Source organism: Mirounga leonina, unplaced genomic scaffold (genome assembly GCF_011800145.1).
Source record: "Mirounga leonina isolate KUSES-001 unplaced genomic scaffold, KU_Mleo_1.0 Mir_200, whole genome shotgun sequence".
Classification (NCBI taxonomy): Eukaryota; Metazoa; Chordata; class Mammalia; order Carnivora; family Phocidae; genus Mirounga; species Mirounga leonina.
This window is the reverse complement of record NW_023270503.1, coordinates 22,143,809-22,159,869: the sequence shown is the minus strand read 5'-3', so window position 1 is coordinate 22,159,869 and position 16,061 is coordinate 22,143,809. Positions and strand designations below refer to the sequence as shown.

Below are 16,061 nucleotides of genomic sequence, written 5' to 3'. Positions count from 1 at the left end.
GCGTGACTCAGGGTGTTCCACGAGCACACCACCAGGCAGAGCCATCCCTTCCTGAACACCTGATAGGGCGGCTGCTGGGGCCAGACGTGCACCCCCGCACTCAGGGCCCAGCCTCCCAGTGGGGGCACACAGAGGTCACTGGCACATCATAAGTGTTTATTGAAATAATTGAGTACCACCCCCCTTCACATGCAGGTGGGTGCCCCCATAGCTCCTGAGAGTGTCAAAGGCCTGGGTGCCTTCCACCCTCCCCACCAGCCCCTCCGACAGGCCCCGATGGTGCCGGGGGCCCCCAAGTCTCGTTTCCGCGGAGCTCCTCTCCCTGCACGGACAGCAGCGGGGGATGCAGGGCTGAGTCCCAGGGACGGGGTCGCGGCCAGAGCAGGGGTGGCCTTGAAGCCAAAACCCCCGAGCAGGAACGAGGGGAGCTGGCACGCACTGGGTCCTGTCCGCCACTCCAGGCAGCTGGAGGTGGAGAGGGACTTCTAATCAGAGGGCCCCCAGCCCGCACTGGTCACTGGCCAGTCCTCCGGAAGCTGCCGGCCCGCGCTGCACCTGAACGCTCCCTCCTTACAAGGATCGATGTCATCCCTGGGCTACTGGGACAGATCCCACCCCCACCCAGGGGCCTGGCGCACCCTTCCTTGGGGCCCAGCGAACCAGAGCCTGCACGGTCTGCCGGTTCTGGAACCCGCTGAGGCCCCGACAGGGACCCGAGCAGATGGGGGAAGGCTGATGAACCCTTCCAGTAGATTCCAGGGGAACTGCCAGATTTTGCCTCTCTACCTGGCTGGGGCGAGGATTCACCTGTTCAGTGCCACCTAGGCATTGGTGGGGGGGGTCCTCTGTCACCCCCCCACCCCAGCTCCCAAGTCTGCTCTGTCCCCAGAGAGGGCTCTGCTGTCCTCCGAGGGAGCAACAGGAAGCGGGCCCTGTGTTAGCAGGTCAAAGACCAGGCCTTGAGTGGGCCCCAGGAGGGGCAGACCTGTATGGATGTCATCTCACCATTGGGACCCACAGGGCAGGGAAGGGGAAGGCGAAGGACGTTTTCACCATTCCTTCCTGCTCCGGAAGTCCTGGCAAAGATCGCCTGGGATACCCATGCGGCTCTCTCTGCTCTCCCGCTGAGTGCGGACTGGGAGTCTACCCTGAGTGCAGGTTGCTGCAGCGCCTACCAGCCTCCCTTGGGAGCGGAAGCCAGCTCTCCCAGCACACAGCCCCCTTGGGGAGCTGGAGAGCAGCAACTCTGTCCACCCGCTCCTGCCGAGATGCTTCCTACCTCTCTAAGCCCTAGGACCCAGGCCCCATCTCAGAGCCTCTAGAAGGCAGGCAGGCCAGCAGGTGTCCTAGCTCACTGCCGGCCAGCACCGCCGTGGCCTGAGGGCAGAGGGTCGGACTGACCCAGGTGCCTCAGGGTTCCCAGACTTGCTTCGGCCCTGGCCTCTCTGTCCTCTGCCCATAACCTGCCAGCTCCCCTAGGAATTCTGTGCCAAACAAGTCCTTAAAACTGGATTTATTCCTGGGCCCTCTCCTGGGGTCTCCCTTTCTGGGGGATCTGGGTCCAGACAGTGACAGGGTGAGAGAGGGCATGTACCCCCCGAGAGTGTGGGGCCAGGCCAGCCCAAGCTTGGCGCCCAGGCCCCGCCTGCCCGCTGAGGCCTGTGCCCACCGAGCCCGGCGGCCAGCAGCGCCCGGGAGCCGGTGCCTGCCCCCCCGCCATCCCCTAGCTCTTCTTGGCCTCCTGCTCCCTGCGCCGGAGCTTCTCACGCTGCCGTGCGGCCTTCTCCTGGGCCTTGCGCTCCTTCTCAGCGGCTGCTGCCAGCTCCTTTACCTTCCGCTTCACTAGCGTCCGGTCATGCGAGTTGCTGAGCCCCAGGCTCTGGGGAGGAATTCAAGGGTGAGGGAAAGAGCCCCAGAAGCACTCGGGCCCTGGCCAACCCCGGCCCCCGGTTCTCTGTGCCCCAGGTGCACCCTGCCTGGAGCTCGGCCAGTCCTCCCAGAAATGTGGCCTCCACCTCCCAGACTGGCCCGGGGATCAGAACGCTCAGGGCCAGAATTCTGAATGGGAGCGTTTGGGAAAGATGCTGATGGAGGGTACGAGACCTTTTGCCCCCTGCCCCCACCCCCGGCAATCCTCGGCTCCCATTCCTCCACTCAGGAGTTCAGCCTTGGCACGATCCTGCCCAGCCCCCCGAGGCCCACAGATAGGGAGTGACTTGCCCAAGGTTACACTGCTAGACAGTGGCCGAGGCCCCTCCCCACTCCACAGACTTCCTGGGAGCCTCTCCTCAGCACCTCTTGCCTAAACAATGTACTGCAGGGTGGGGAACAGGTCAGAAACCTCCCAGCACAAAGATCCGAGCACCCCCGCCCCCCCCCCCCCCCGGCCCTGACCTCCCCTGACTACCAGCAGCCTCTAAGACTGAGAATTAGGCAAGATGATTAAGGAGAGGCCTGGTTTCCTATGACAGCAGGAGACTCAGAATCAAGAGCCAGGTGATGTGATGGTCCTAGTTCAATGTTAACCTGGAGACTTGGGCTGGGGCTTGAAGGTCAAACTGAAGGATGGGGCTCGAGTTTCGAGTCCGACGGGGGACCCATGCTAGAGTGCAAAGATCAGGCTGGGGACCTTGCCCAGAGGTCAGAGGTCAGGGTGGTGGTCTTAGAGGCAATGAAAGATCGGGGCGGGGGGGGATCCCAATCCTGGAAGGTTGCCTTGGGCTCTGGCTGGGTCACAGCTCTCCTCCTCTGACCCACCTTCAGTTTGCTTCCATCCAGCTGCAGGAGCCGGCGCCCATCCACCTGCCGCGCGGCGAACTCGGCGGCATACTGCTCCAGGCTGAGGCTGTGTAGCCACTGGCCCACCTGCTGGCTGGTCCAGTGGTGGACAGTGGGGAGAGGCTCATCCAGGAACTGGGGTGGAGACCAAGGACGGTGAGGGGGAAGACATGGCCCGTGGCCTGCACCCCCAACACTCAGAGGGCAGGGCTTGCTTACCTCATCCGAAGACTGGGACAGTGTGTGGTAGGGGTAGGAGCATTTGGTCTCCTGCCGGGGCCCACTTGGGATCTTGGGGCTGCTGCTAGGAGGTGTGGAGTCATCACTCAGGGTGGATTCCTAGAGAGGAGGGGTGCGAGCCGCTGAGGAGAGAGCTCACCCCCAAGCCCAAGGGAGTCTCCCCAACCCACTGCTCCCATTTGAATGGAGCTGAAGTTGGGAACTAAGCACCAGGAGTTGCTCAGTGCCTCCTGTGCGTGAACCAGGAGCTGGGCAGGCACACAGGACGTGGTGACTCATGGGAGGCATCAGGATGGAAGGCTTCTAGGAGGTCGTGGGGCTAGAAGCGAGGCAGAATGTTAGCAGGAATGGCGGAGGTCTCAGATTAGGTGTCCCTTCCTGCAGGCAGCTGACCAGGATTCCCCGAGCCTAGGTCAGGGGTCCTCCCTTTGTGCCTCCCATCATAGCCTCTAGTAGTCTGGCTTCTAAGTGCCTGGGCAGAGATCATAAGCTCTAAGAGGCCCTGGGCTGTCTGTTCACCATGCTATCCCAGGGCCCAGCACGAGGGAAGGACGAGACGGAGGGAGTCTGTGCAGGGAGAGAGGAAATCAGGAAGTCCCAAGTCAGATGGAACTCTTTCTCCCCTGAATTCGCAGCTTTCCGATCTCCTCTGCCCCAGTAGCACATAAGGAACAACCACAGAGCCAGCATGGAGCCTGGCAGCAAACCCACGTGGCAAGTCCCTTCTCTCTGGGCCTTCATTCGTTCATCTGGACAACTGGGCTAAACGTGCCCGCGCTTTGTGAGAGGAAAGCACAAGTAGAACTTGGATCCTTGTATAGGATGCGGCGTGAGCGGGGGCAGACACTCATGGCCGCTTCTGTCCCCCACTTCTCCCCACTTCCTGAGCACTAGCTAGTTTGTGCGCCCTTCATCCCAGTTCCCTCCAAGCCTCACCCCACCACACAGGTAGTCCAGGGGCTGATTCAGGACATGGGGAGCCAGGCAGAAGAGTTAGGGTGCACGGAGGAGGCCTCAGGCTGGGTGGATAACGGCGGGGGGCAGGGGGGACTAGCATTCGGTGTGTTGAATGTAGTGAATGACTCAATGGAGGAACTACTCAGAATATGAATGAGTGAACAAGTGAATGAATGAACTCAGAGAATGGATGAACTAATGAATCACTAAATGGCTCCATGGATAGACAAATGGACTCCAGGAGTGCCTGGATCCCAGAGCCAGCCAGGGGGAAGTGCCACCCCCTCATGTCACCTGAGTCTGGGGCCAGTACAGGGGCAGGGAGGCCATTGGCTCACCTGAGAAGCTGACTTCTTAGGGCTGAAGCCCTCGTGTTTAGGGGAGCAGGCGGGCGAGGTGGTGCTGCCAGAGGACGCCGAGCCCTTGCCGCTGTCTGTGAACCAGGAAAAGGGCAGGAACGGGGAGCCCCCTGACCTGCCGGACCCCTCCACTGACTCCCTGTGGAGAGAGCAGCCAGCATGGGCGTGGGCACCACGGGGAGGGCCGGGGCCCCAGGGGAACTCCGGGCAGAAGCCGTGGGGGGCTGAGGCACAGTGCGGACGGCTTACCTGCTGCCCATGGACAAGCGGTTGCTGCCCTTGTCCTTCCGGCTCTTGCTAGTGGACGCTCGGCGTAAGGTGACCCTGTGAGGGAGGGCAGGGGGGAGTGGGGCAGTGCTGCCCACTGTGCTACCCTGCACCCCAAAGCTCCAAGCCTTTGCTTCTGGCCCCTTCTCCACTCACCCCAGGTCCAGGAACTTTCGGCGAGTCTTCTTATCCAGGCCGATGGTGGGGCTGGCAGGCTCAGGCGGGCTGGCATCCCGGCTGTCATCTTTCGGGGAAGAGAGGGAAGGAAGTAGCCCGTGTGGTGGCTTGCCTGCCTCCTTCCGCTGCCTCTTTCGACTTAGAAGCAGGCCAGTTGGCTCAGGTGCCCGTCACTAGCTGTGTGACTTTGGACAAATCACTCTACTTCTCTGAGCTTCCTCATCTCAAATATGGGGATAACACCTGACCCACACGAGCACCTGCCTATTTCATGGAATATTTATGAAAGCTTTATGCAAACCATGAAAAAGTAGGCACTGCTACTACTCACTGTTCATTTTATCCTGACTTCTAACCAGCCTTCCAATCTTGGCTCACGTGTCACTTCCTCAGAGAAGCCTTACCGGAGGCTCCCCACCAGGTCTTTACCCCCCACTATGTATCCCCCCACCGCTGACTCAACCGTGCACGTCTCTCACAGAGCACTTATTACGACTTGTAACGATACATTTAATTAAGGGATGATTTGATCACTTCTCCCTTAAACTATGAGGAATTATTAGATGGTTTCTCCCCAAAACTGCAAGCCTCGTGAAGGCAAAGACTGCCTCTGTTTCCTTACTTGTGAGTCCCAGTGCCCAACAGTGTCTGGTACATAGTAAGCGCTCAGTAAGCGACGGCGGGAGCCGCAGTGTGTCCCCCCCCCCGCCCCCTCGTCCCCTCGTCCCCAGCGGCCCTGCCGCACTTGGTCCAGCCCTCCCCTTCGGGGGCGGGTGACTGGCAGGGACCGCTGCAGTCCCGGCGCTCGCCGGCAGGGGGCGCCGCGCCGACGGCCGCTCACCTTCGCTGTGGGGCTCAGCGCGCGGGTGGCGGCGCACGAAGCTGGGCGAGCTGTCCGAGGAGGGCGCGGAGCGCGGCGGCGAGCAGGACGCGGCGGCCAGGCCCTCGTGCGAGGCGGCGTTGTGCAGGGGCCGGTAGCGTGTGAGCGGCGAGGGCGGGGGCTCGTCTTCGTCCAGGCTGCGCCGCAACCCCGGAGGCTCCAGGCAGAAAGAGCCCCCCGCCGGGGACCCGGGGCCCGAGTGCAGAGGCGAGCGCAGCCGGTGCAGGGGGCTCCCGCAGCCGTCGGTCACCTGGGGGAGGGGCCGGCCGCTCACTGGCAACCCTCTTCCCCGCTTCCCTGAGCGGCTGGGAGTTGCTTTCACCCTGCAAACTGCCAGGGAGTCCCCGGAGGGAGGAGCCCGGCCTCGGGTCCTTGGGGGACCTGGAAGGAAGGGTTGTCCTCGGGCCCCTGGGGGTGGCTGGGCAGTGAGAGGTGGGGGTTGGGGGGCCTTCAGCCACGGAGGCTGGGGTTGAATCCCACGTCCCTCACTTCCTAACTGGGTGACCTTGTTACTGAACCTCTCGGAGCCTCAGTTTCCCCACGTGTAAGATGGGAATAATAATGCCTCCCTTAAAAGTTTCACCCAAGCCAGAGTGAATGCAGGTAATCCTTGTTGGCATGACTATGGCAGAAGTCTGGGAGTGTGGTTTCCCAGGAAAAGGGTTTGGGGGGATTGTCCGGGGCGGAGAGGGTGGGTAGGGTATGCGTGATTGGGTGGGTTGCCCCAACCTTGCCTCCGGGCCCGTCGGAGCCTTCACCATCCTCTGCAGAGCTGGCGCTGTCCCGAAGCCTGGAGCGGGAGGGCCGGTGTCTCCGGCCCTTGGCCAGTAGTTGGGCGCGGGCCTTGTGTAAACTGCTGTCCAGTCTGACGGTCTCTGGCACAGCCAAGTCCAGGTCTGTGAACCAGGTGAAGGGGGCAGAGACCAGACACGTGAGGACAGCAGGCCTGTGAGCACCTCAGGGCTCCCGCACTCACACCCCAGACATTCGGCAAACGTTTCTGAGTGCCCCGCGCTGGGGGTACAGATGAGATGGAGAACGGGGTCCCTCACAGTCTCAGAGGCGGGAAACACAGCAGTGTGGTGGGGTCTCTGACAGGCACGCAGGAGCACAGGATGTCCTGTTTGGATGGGTCAGGGGAGGAGGCACCACAGCTGGTCTAAGGTCTGGGTGGGAGTTTACAAGAGAGGAGGCTGGTGAGCTGCTATATGCAATGCTGGGAAGTAGGGAAGCGCAGGGGAGTGGTGCAGCGGGGGAGAGGGGGGGCCCTTCCAGGCACCTGGAGGGTAGGTCTGTGGAGAGGAGGGCTGGGGATGAGACCAGACCCATCATGGTAATAAGAGCTACCATTTAAGAAGCGCCTACTAGGGCGCCTGGGTGGCTCAGTCGTTAAGCGTCTGCCTTTGGTTCAGGTCGTGATCCCAGGGTCCTGGGATCGAGCCCTGCATCGAGCCCTGCATCGAGCCCTGCATCGAGCCCTGCATCGAGCCCTGCATCGGGCTCCCTGCTCAGCGGGAAGCCTGCTTCTCCCTCTCCTACTCCCCCTGCTTGTGTTCCTGCTCTCGCTGTCTCTCTCTCTCTGTCAAATAAAAAAATAAAATCTTTAAAAAGAAGCGCCTACTATGTGCCAGAATGTTCATACAGCACCTCATCTACTCAAAACACCCCAGGGAGCTGGGGACAGCTATTATGCACATTTTACGCATTTTATAGCTGCGCCAGCTAAGGCTCAGAGAGGTTCAGTCTCTTGCCTGCAGCCACCAGCTAGCGGCGGTCCGGGCTGGCTCTGAGCCGGACTAGTGTGTCCAGAGACTGGCCGCGCTGGGACCCTGGCTTGCTGTGCCATGCCCAGGGCTGCCCTCAGACCCAGCCCTGCTGACGGGAACATAGCAGCAGCATCAGGAAAACCCCAGTCCCCGCGCGGCCTGCCTCTCCCCTCCTGGGGTCAGTGGTGTGGGGCTGGGTTGAAGTGGGATGGAGACATGGAAGAAGAGTAGGCAAACCCAATGGATCGTGCACAAACCCTGCTGCTCCTAGTTTCTCTTCCTCCTTGCTCCCCCCGGGGAATGAAGTCCCCCAAGCTTGGGGTCTCCATACAGAAGAGGCTCTTCCCAGACCTCAGAATGGGTTAAGACCTCTGTTCCCCACTCCCCCCGCCCCGTGATCTTGGGGTTCTGCCATCTCACCCCTCATGCCGGCCCTGCCTTGCCTGTTCCTCTTATTCTTGTGGGCAGATACCCCTTAAGCCACCCACCCCAGTTGCTGGCCTGGCTTCACTATCACCTATTGGTTCAGCCCTGAGCCCTCCCTGAATTCCAAGCCCGGGCACCTCAGCACCCATCAGGGAACTTGCCGTCTCAAAGGCACCCGGGTCCCCAAAATATCTATTGGGATGAACCCACCACCTTGCTTCAGGCCGGCTTCCCCTTTGCTCCTCGGCTCTATGAAAGGCCCCATTGTCCACCCAATGCAGACAGCCCCGAGCTATGGTTCACCCCCAGCCCCAGCCCCAGCCCCAGCCGCTGGCTCAAGAGTCCGGCCACCTCCCGGCCCCCTCCCCTTGGATGTGCCATGGGCAGCTTCGGCGTCCGTGTCCAGCTGTGACTGGCCGCTCCATGTCACCCGCGGCTCAGGCCAAGCGCTGGAGTCACCCTTGACTCTCTTTCCCTCCCACCCTCCACAGTCATCTAGCCACAATTCCTATTAGCTCTACCTTCGAAATGTATGTAGACATACTGAGATATTGATGGTGAAGTGGTACGATGTCTTGGATTCGGTTCAAAATAATCCCGGGGAACAGGAGTGGGGAGAGATGGACGGCTGGCCACGACCCAATGACCACAGAGTGACAGTAGCAGAATGCACGGTGGAATGCATTAGGCCCGTCCCTGTACTCCTCCTTCCCGCAATAAAATTGCTGTTTCTCTGTGTGTGTGTGTGTGTGTGCACGCGCGCCCAGCCGTGCCTACACACGGAGAGGGAGAGGACAGAAAGCAGAGGAGCAAGGGAGAAGAGGAGAGGAGGGGAGGGGAGAGGAGGGGAAGGCAGGGGAGGAGAGAGGAGAGGGGGACACACAGCCTCCCTGGTCTAGATCACTATCACCTCCTGCCTCAATTATTACAAAAGCCTCCTGGCTGGTCTTCCCTTTTCCTCCCTTTCCCACTTACAGTCTATTTTCAACACCGCAGCAGCCAGAGTGATCCTGATGAAACATGTCAGCCCTTGTCACTGCTCTGCTCAGAACCCTCCAGGGACTTCCATCTCACACAGAGTAAGTGCCAAGTTCTCCCAGGGGCCTTCCAGACTCAGTCTGTGCTCCCCTTACCTCTCTGAGCTTCTACTTCTCCCCCTCTTGCTCCCTCCTCTCGGGCCATCCTAGCCTCCTGGCTCTTCGTCACACAAGCCTCACTGTACCTCAGGGCCTTTGCACTTCCTCTTCCCTTTTCCTGCAAGGCTCTTGCCACAGATCTCTGCAGGGTTCTGTCCTTTGCCTCCTTCAGGCCTTTGCTTAAATGCTTTCTACCCCTGAGGACCTTACTGACCACTCAATGTACAGTTTCCCCCCAGAACCCTGACCTGGTTTTTCCCTACGTCACGTGTCGTTCTCTGGCATGCTGTATATTTTACTTACTTAGTTTGTTGTCTCTCCACTCGTTAGAATGTCAGCTCCGTGAGGGCAGACATTCCTCTATTTTGTTCACTGCTCTAACCCAGGGTGGTGTCTGGCACATAGTAGGTGCTTAGTAAATATGATTTTAATGACCAAAAAAACCGCACACACCGTTCTGTTGATTTGCCTTCCTCCCAGCCCTGGAATGTGGCCTCTCCTCTCCCTCGGACTGAGCTGCCTTACTCAGGTCTTCACCAGGCCCTGCCCCAAGCCTGGGCACAGCCAGGCAGAGATGGCCTCAAGGCACAGGGCAGTGCTAATGCCCACACTCTGTCACATCCATACCGCGCGCCCCTCTGAGGAGCACTCCTCCCCAGGACATGTTCCTCATCATGGGTCCTGTGTGCCCCAGGGTCGGTCCCCTGCTTGCCCCGCCCTGGCACTCAGGCCCCACAAGGGCAGGGACTGTCTCCCTGGGGCCTCACACAGAGCCTGGCACACGGAAGGGGCTCCGTGGTATTTGTGGAGGGGAAGAAAGAGACGGGCAGGGGCTGGGGGCTCTCTTTTAGATGAGGCAGCCAGGCTGAGGAGAGAGCCAAGGCTGTAGGAAGAACAAGAAGGAGCTTTCTAAGGAGAAGGGATGGTGTGGGCCAGTGGAGCCTGCAAGGGGAGGGGACTGGCCTGGCCCCCGGGGGCAGGGGAGGGTGGACCGCCACAGAGCCTGTTGCACATGTCCTGGGGCAGCGGTGGGGCCTTGGCGAGGGGAGAGGTCCTGTCAAAGGACCGCTATTTGGGACCCCAGCCTGACACCGCTCCTCTAGCTCCTTCACTGCCCCTGCTTTGCTTCTGGTGTTTCCAGGCCCTGTCGCTGAGCTGAGGGAGGGAGCCCTCCTCCGTCCCCGGCTCCCCAATGACGCGACACAGCATCTCCAAGCATTATCTGCGAGCAGCAAGGATTGAGGACCGAACCACAGAACAATAATTGCTAATACTTACTGAGCTCTCACTGTGCTAGGCACCCGTTCTAAGTGCTTCACAATTACTAGCTCATTTAAACTCCCCACAACCCTAGGAGGAAGAGACTCCAGGAATCCCCAGGGCAGCCTTAATCCGCCCCAGGGCATCTGCCCACCGAAGAGAGGGGCCAGGGTTATAGGCAGTCTGGCTCCTGAGGCTCAGTGTGTAACCATCAAGCCTGCCGCACCTCCTCTGAGGCAGAGATGGGGGTGACTTGTGAGTCCAACCCCGCATTTTACAGGTGGGGAAACTGAGGCTCGGAGAGGAAAGGTTTGGCCAGGGGTGGAGAGGGAGTGAAGGACAGCATCCAGGCCTCCTGGCTCCCAGACTAGTGTTCTCGCTGTTCTGGGCGGTGGGGCCGGGAGCTGTGGAACACCCTCTCCACCTCCAGCCCTCGGCGGGTGCCCAGCCCCCCAGGGCCAGGGAGAAGGGCCCTTCTCCTGACTCTGGGCCACATCAGGACTTCAGGGCGGCTTACCTTGGAGGGTCTAGGCAGCAAAGGAACTCCTAGGGGGCTGAGGTATTTTCGAGGCAAGGTGGGGCCTGCCTCCCCTCTGGTTCCTGCTCTACTTGGCTCCCTGGCCTCCCTCCATCTCTGTGAGGGTCTGTCGCTCTGTCTTTCTCTCCCAAGCCCTGGGCAGTGGGGAGTCATGAATATTTCATTGCCTTTCACATCAGGAAGCAGGCAAGGCAGCCAGCTACCTCAGCAGGTCCTCAGCAGGTCCAGGAGAAGGAACACAGGAAGAATTGGGGTTGGGAGTGGGAATGGAGGCCCAGAAGCCTAGGAGAGGAGCTCACTTCCGTGAGGCCAGGCCTGGGTGCAGATGGTGAGACCCTAGAGTCTGAGGCCCAGAGGCAGTGGAGGCTGGAGGAGTCCCGGAGGCAAACCCTCCATTCCATGGGCCCCAGGGAGGCTGGGAAAAAACAGCGTTCCCAGGAGCCGGGAGGCAGCACTTCCTGGCTTTGCAGAGGCATATGGCCGCACAGGGGAGAAGGGGGTGAGCTGGGGAGAGGGAGGAGGGGAGGGGAGGGAAGGGAGAGACAAGGAGAAGCCGGGAGCCCCTTGAGGCTAGGCACACCAACGAGAGAGTCCCGAGGGCTGCGCACATGCCACGGGCTTCGGGCGACGGCTGCTGTCTTCCCCTCTCCCTCCATGGTCCTCAGGAGCCTCCCCGTCCCTTGCTTCCTGACTCCTCCACCAAATCCAGCTGGGAACCAGCCTTCCACCCCGGTGCATGCTGGGCACTCTGCCCTGTCAGGGGGGGCTTTCCCCACACCGCCCAACAGAAAGACCGCAGGGGGTACATGATGGTGCAGGCAGGCGTGTGCATGCACCCCGGGGTGTACGGAGCTGGGGCGGGCCTGGGGGCACTGAGGCTCTGTGTTCTGGGCATTTGATTTCCACGCACACCATGCAGGCTGAGGGCCATTACCATGCGATGTGGAGGCAATGGCTGTCACCTGGGCTGGGATTCAGGGGTACAGCCGCCCAGTCCGGACTTCTAGTCCCAGCTCTGCCACTGACCTGCCACGTGATCTTTAAAGCGAGTCACTCCGGCACTCTGCGCCCTGGGCTCCTTGTCCATACAATGGGCACACCTCGTGGCCTTATTGTGGGGCATAAGCGACATTGTGGGATGGGGGTGTCAGCCTAGTGAGACAGCGCTTCCTAAATGGAGACCCTGATCGTTGTGGTTGTCATTGGCATAGAGTGTCATGACAGAGACTCAGGCTGCCAGGCCACAATACACACACACCCACACACCCACACAAAGACACACACCGGAGTCCCGGGGGAACCCCCCAGTGCCGGTGGCTTTAGAGTTAGAGCAAACAGAACTTACCAAAAACCTCATCCGCAGGTTCTCGTAGCTTTGAAGAAGCCATGACGCAAGAGAGCTGAGGAGAACGGAGGAGGGCAGAGAGAGAGAGAGAGAGACCATGGATAAGAGGTTCAGGTTGGTGGAGGGAAACAAGGGAGCTACCCCTGGCTGCCTGCTCCTGGCCTTCTGGCCCCTCACCTTCCCTTAGAACTCTTCCTCCAGCCCCTTGGAAAAGAAATTGTCTGAACCATACCCCAGACGGTGGGAATGGGGCAGGAGGCAGAAGTAAAAGAGTAGGGGCAGAAGCAAATCCAGGGTGTAGACAGAGGCTGAGTCCTGGGATTTTGGTCCAAGCTGATTTGCTGTGTGCATTCACATGGCTCACTGAACTCCCCCCCGACACACACACACACTTCAATGTCTGGGGCCTTTCCATCATCAGCATTCCCTCAAAATGATCATCATAAACTGTCCAACAGCAACCCTGGGAGAAATCTTGAGAGATTATTAAATCCAATCCTCTCATTTTCCAAATAAAGAAACAGAGGGGAGAATGACTGGCTTAAGGTCACATAACAAGCCAATGGCAAAATCAGGAGCAGAATCCAGGTCCTTGCATCCATCCATCCTTCCATCCATCCATCTACCTACCCACCTATTTAGCCATCCACCCACTTGCCCATCCATCCATCCATCCATCCATCCATCCATCCATCCATCCATCTACCTACCCACCTATTTAGCCATCCACCCACTTGCCCATCCATCCATCCATCCATTCATCCATCCATCCATCCATCCATCCTCCCATCTCTGCATCCATCAGTTCATACTATCCACCCACCCGTCTTCCCCAGTCCTGCCTGCCCTCCACCCCCCATCACTGGTGTGCTCACCACCTGCCTTCCCGAACATGAGCTGTTCAGGAAGCTGGCACCATCAGCAAGGCCCCTGTTCTTGACAAACTCGCAGTTCTCACAGTTCCAGACAGACTCACAGATGCAGAAGGGTATGAGGAGTACCCACAGCACAACAGTGGACAGCCAAATCTCTGTGATGCAAGTACGTTCCGGCAGGAAGTGTGATGGGTAGGGGTTTGGTTTTGCTTTTTGGTGGGAAGCAAGAAGGGAGGCAGGTGGGGAAGCGGGACGTACGCAGCTGAAACAGTTCGGGCAGGCTTCCTAGCAGGTGCAGGATGGCAGTGGCCCTAAGCCAAAGCCTGGGGGTTAGAGGGGAAGGGGAATACTGGCCAAGGGGACGGGGGGGGGGGGAAGCTCAGCAGCAGGGGCACACCGCACGGCTGGGACATGATCTCCAATGACTGCTAACACTCAGGTGCCCATGAGCAGGGCAGGGCGCTGGCCTAGACATGCATTTGACAGGCATGGGAAGGCTAGGCCTCATGCTTGCTGGAGTCTTTTCCAACATTCCTCTCCTGATATTACACACACATCATCTCATGGTTGAGCCGCATGGGCTTGAGATTCTTAGTATCGCCACTTTACAGATGGGAAAACTGAGGTGCAGGAGATAAGAGGCAGAATTCAGCCCCCACCTCTCTCCTGCCCTCCAGCGCTATCCTGGGGGATGATCTGTAGTTTTGGGGGGTACGCATGAGGAGAGGATCCTGTGGGGAGAAGGGAGAAAAGTAGAGGAAGGGGGCCTGGCCCTACTGTCTAGGGTTGGGAGAAGCTTCTAAACCATCTCCACCCCAAGTTCCATGGATGCTTGGGGCTGAAAGCAGGAAATGAGGCATGAGAAGGGGCCAGGGGACGTGGGCCCTCCAAGAACTCTCTTGCCATTCTTGAACTCTGGGTGCTAGTAGCAAAGAAATTCTAGAACCTCTCTTCCTGCCTGAAGGGCCATCTTGGAAGGGAGACTGCCCTACGAATGAGCGAATTTCCCTCATTCAATCACAAAGCCTCATCTGACCAAGACCAGGCTGCCCCCTCCTCCAGAATTTTGTCCTAGACAGCCCTTCTCCCTCCCATTTGTCCACACAATTTCTAAATTCACCCTTCCCCAACCACTGGGAAATAGGGGTTTTTCATACTTCACTGATTCCCTAAATGGGTCATATCTCCCCTGCATCAGATGGGAGCTCCCTGAGGAAAAGAAAGGGTATTCCTCATCAGATTAGGGGCTCCCTGAAGATAAGAAGGGCCTCTCCCAATAGAATGGAGGCTCCCTGAGGTCAGAAGTGGTGCCTCCTCTCTTAGATTAGCTGAGAACGGAGATCCCATGTGTTCTTTATTCAAAGTCCCAGTCCAGGGTGAAGACCATCTTGTGGTTAGAGTCCTCTTCCAGGTATCCTCTGAGGTAGGCTGGGCCTTCCAGCTCACACCTGTGCCTAATCCATCCTGATTCAGCACAAATGGCTTCTGTTCCGCCCTCAACCGCTAACTCCCTGGGGTGTGTATGGGCGGCCCATCCTACACTGTTCCATGGGGAACTCTGGGACGCAGGCCATCCAAAAGGTCACCAGGCCCCTCTCACCAAAACTGAGCTTTGGAACCCCCCCTCCCCCCCCCCACACACTCATGGGCACACATTTAACCAGGAACTGCCACAAGGTGGAAATGAACCTGTCCTGGACCCAGTCTGGGCACTGGTCCTACCAGGCCACTCCTTCCTCCCAAAGCTTCCAGTTCCCAGAGGAGTAGCACCTATGACCTTTGACTCTTCTCTGGGAGTAAGGGAGGCTTCCTGAGAGCCAGGGAAGGAGAAAGAGAAAGGGTGCACAAGCCCCAGAGGGGAGTGGGAAGAAGGAACAGGGACCGACAGGTTGGAGACTGTCCACAGAGCTGCAGGGAGAGGGAAGAAAGAGCAGGAAAGAGCTGAGTGGGGCGGGGGAAGCGGTGGTGGAGGCCGAGCTCCCTCGGGCCGGCCGGCCCGCCGGGAGTGAGGCCCCAGGGAGGGCTGCGAGGAGAGAGCCAAGGGGCGGCTGTAGGGAGAGGGGCGGGCCCGGCGGGGCAGGCAAGAGGAAAGGGGCCGGGGAAGAGGAGAAAGAGACCAAGACAGAAGTGCAACTGGGAAAGACCGGGAAGGAAAGGCCAGGAGGGGAGGCTGGGGGCAGGGGGGCAGCAGGGAGCTGGAGAAAGCGGGGCCCCCTCCCCTAGGCCCGGGATGCGGCGACGGGCGAGTGGGACCGCGCTCCCAGCGCCGCGGAGGCCGGGGCACCTACCGCACTCCCAGTCCGGGCCGGGCGGCTAGTTTCTCTCCGGTCCAGCCGTCCAACTCCGCGCCGGGCAGGAAGGAGTTAAGCCCTCTCCCCCTCCCCCCACACCAGTTTTTTAAAATTAATTTCTCCGGGAGGGAGAGGATTAGGGACACAAATCCTATCTCCGCCCCCTCCCCCGGCAGCCCAGCACCCCAGCTCCGCGCGCCCCCCCAGGAATGGGGAAGAAAGGCCCTATCCGACCCCACTCAGGGTCCCGCCGCGAGCCCGGGTGACCCCGGCTCTGCTTCCCCGTCCACGTCGGGGTCCTCACCTCCAGCATCAATCATCTTCAGCGTCCGGCGCCGCGGGAGCCCCCCAGGCCCATGGTGCTCGGGCGCGGGCCAGGCGGGGAGGGGCGGGGGGCCGTCACCCCGGCCGCGGGGGGCTGCGGGCGGGCTCGAGCCGCTCCATCCCGGGAGAGGGGCGGGCGCGGGCGCCGAGGGTCCGGGAGCCGGAGGGGATGTGGGGGGGAGCGGGAGAGAAGGAGAGGGTTTGCGGGGAGCGGGAGGCGCGGGCGGGGCTGGACCAGAGCCCTGACGGGAGGATGCTCCGTGCGCGCGCGCGTGTACGCGTGTGTGCGCGCGTGTGTGTGCGCGTGTTTGTGTGTGTGCGTGTGAGCGACGGAGGAGGGAGGGAGAGGGGGAGGGAACCACCTCCCCGCCCGCCCCGCCGCCCGCCGGGCCCCGCCGGCCGCAGGCCCCCCGCCGGGCAGGCCGACACGCGTCGCGTCGCG

At 60.3% G+C, this 16,061-nt stretch overlaps 1 protein-coding gene across 3 annotated transcripts; it reads right to left on the bottom strand.

Annotated features, from left to right (window-relative positions):
* Positions 1–208: 208 nt before the first annotated feature.
* Positions 209–15,677, bottom strand: SAMD14 (sterile alpha motif domain containing 14). 3 transcript variants are annotated; one of them, XM_035026883.1, is made up of 10 exons: positions 15,600–15,677; positions 12,130–12,184; positions 6,388–6,554; positions 5,620–5,908; positions 4,758–4,845; positions 4,584–4,658; positions 4,314–4,473; positions 2,998–3,117; positions 2,758–2,913; positions 209–1,879 (listed from the first exon to the last, which is right to left on the bottom strand). In XM_035026883.1, the coding sequence occupies exons 1-10, from the start codon at positions 15,606–15,608 to the stop codon at positions 1,724–1,726; spliced, it is 1,275 nt and encodes a 424-aa protein (XP_034882774.1). In that variant the 5' UTR covers positions 15,609–15,677; the 3' UTR covers positions 209–1,723. The 3 variants fall into 3 exon arrangements, with proteins under 3 accessions (XP_034882774.1, XP_034882775.1, XP_034882773.1); XM_035026884.1 differs by lacking the exon at positions 15,600–15,677 and adding an exon at positions 3,189–3,272 and having other exon boundaries at positions 12,130–12,708; XM_035026882.1 differs by lacking the exon at positions 15,600–15,677 and having other exon boundaries at positions 12,130–12,708.
* Between the last annotated feature and the right edge of the window lie 384 nt (positions 15,678–16,061).

What these genes read in the sequence shown, in the direction of transcription:
- SAMD14 (XM_035026884.1), bottom strand. Translation starts at nt 12,634, where the DNA reads ATGAGAGGATTGGATTTAATAATCTCTCAAGATTTCTCCCAGGGTTGC. An exon ending in CGCTGAGCCCCACAGCGAAG is followed by an intron (nt 4,846 to 5,619) that starts GTGAGCGGCCGT and finishes CTTCCCCGAAAG; the next exon opens with ATGACAGCCGGGATGCCAGC. An exon ending in TGTCCCAGTCTTCGGATGAG is followed by an intron (nt 2,914 to 2,997) that starts GTAAGCAAGCCC and finishes TCTCCACCCCAG; the next exon opens with TTCCTGGATGAGCCTCTCCC.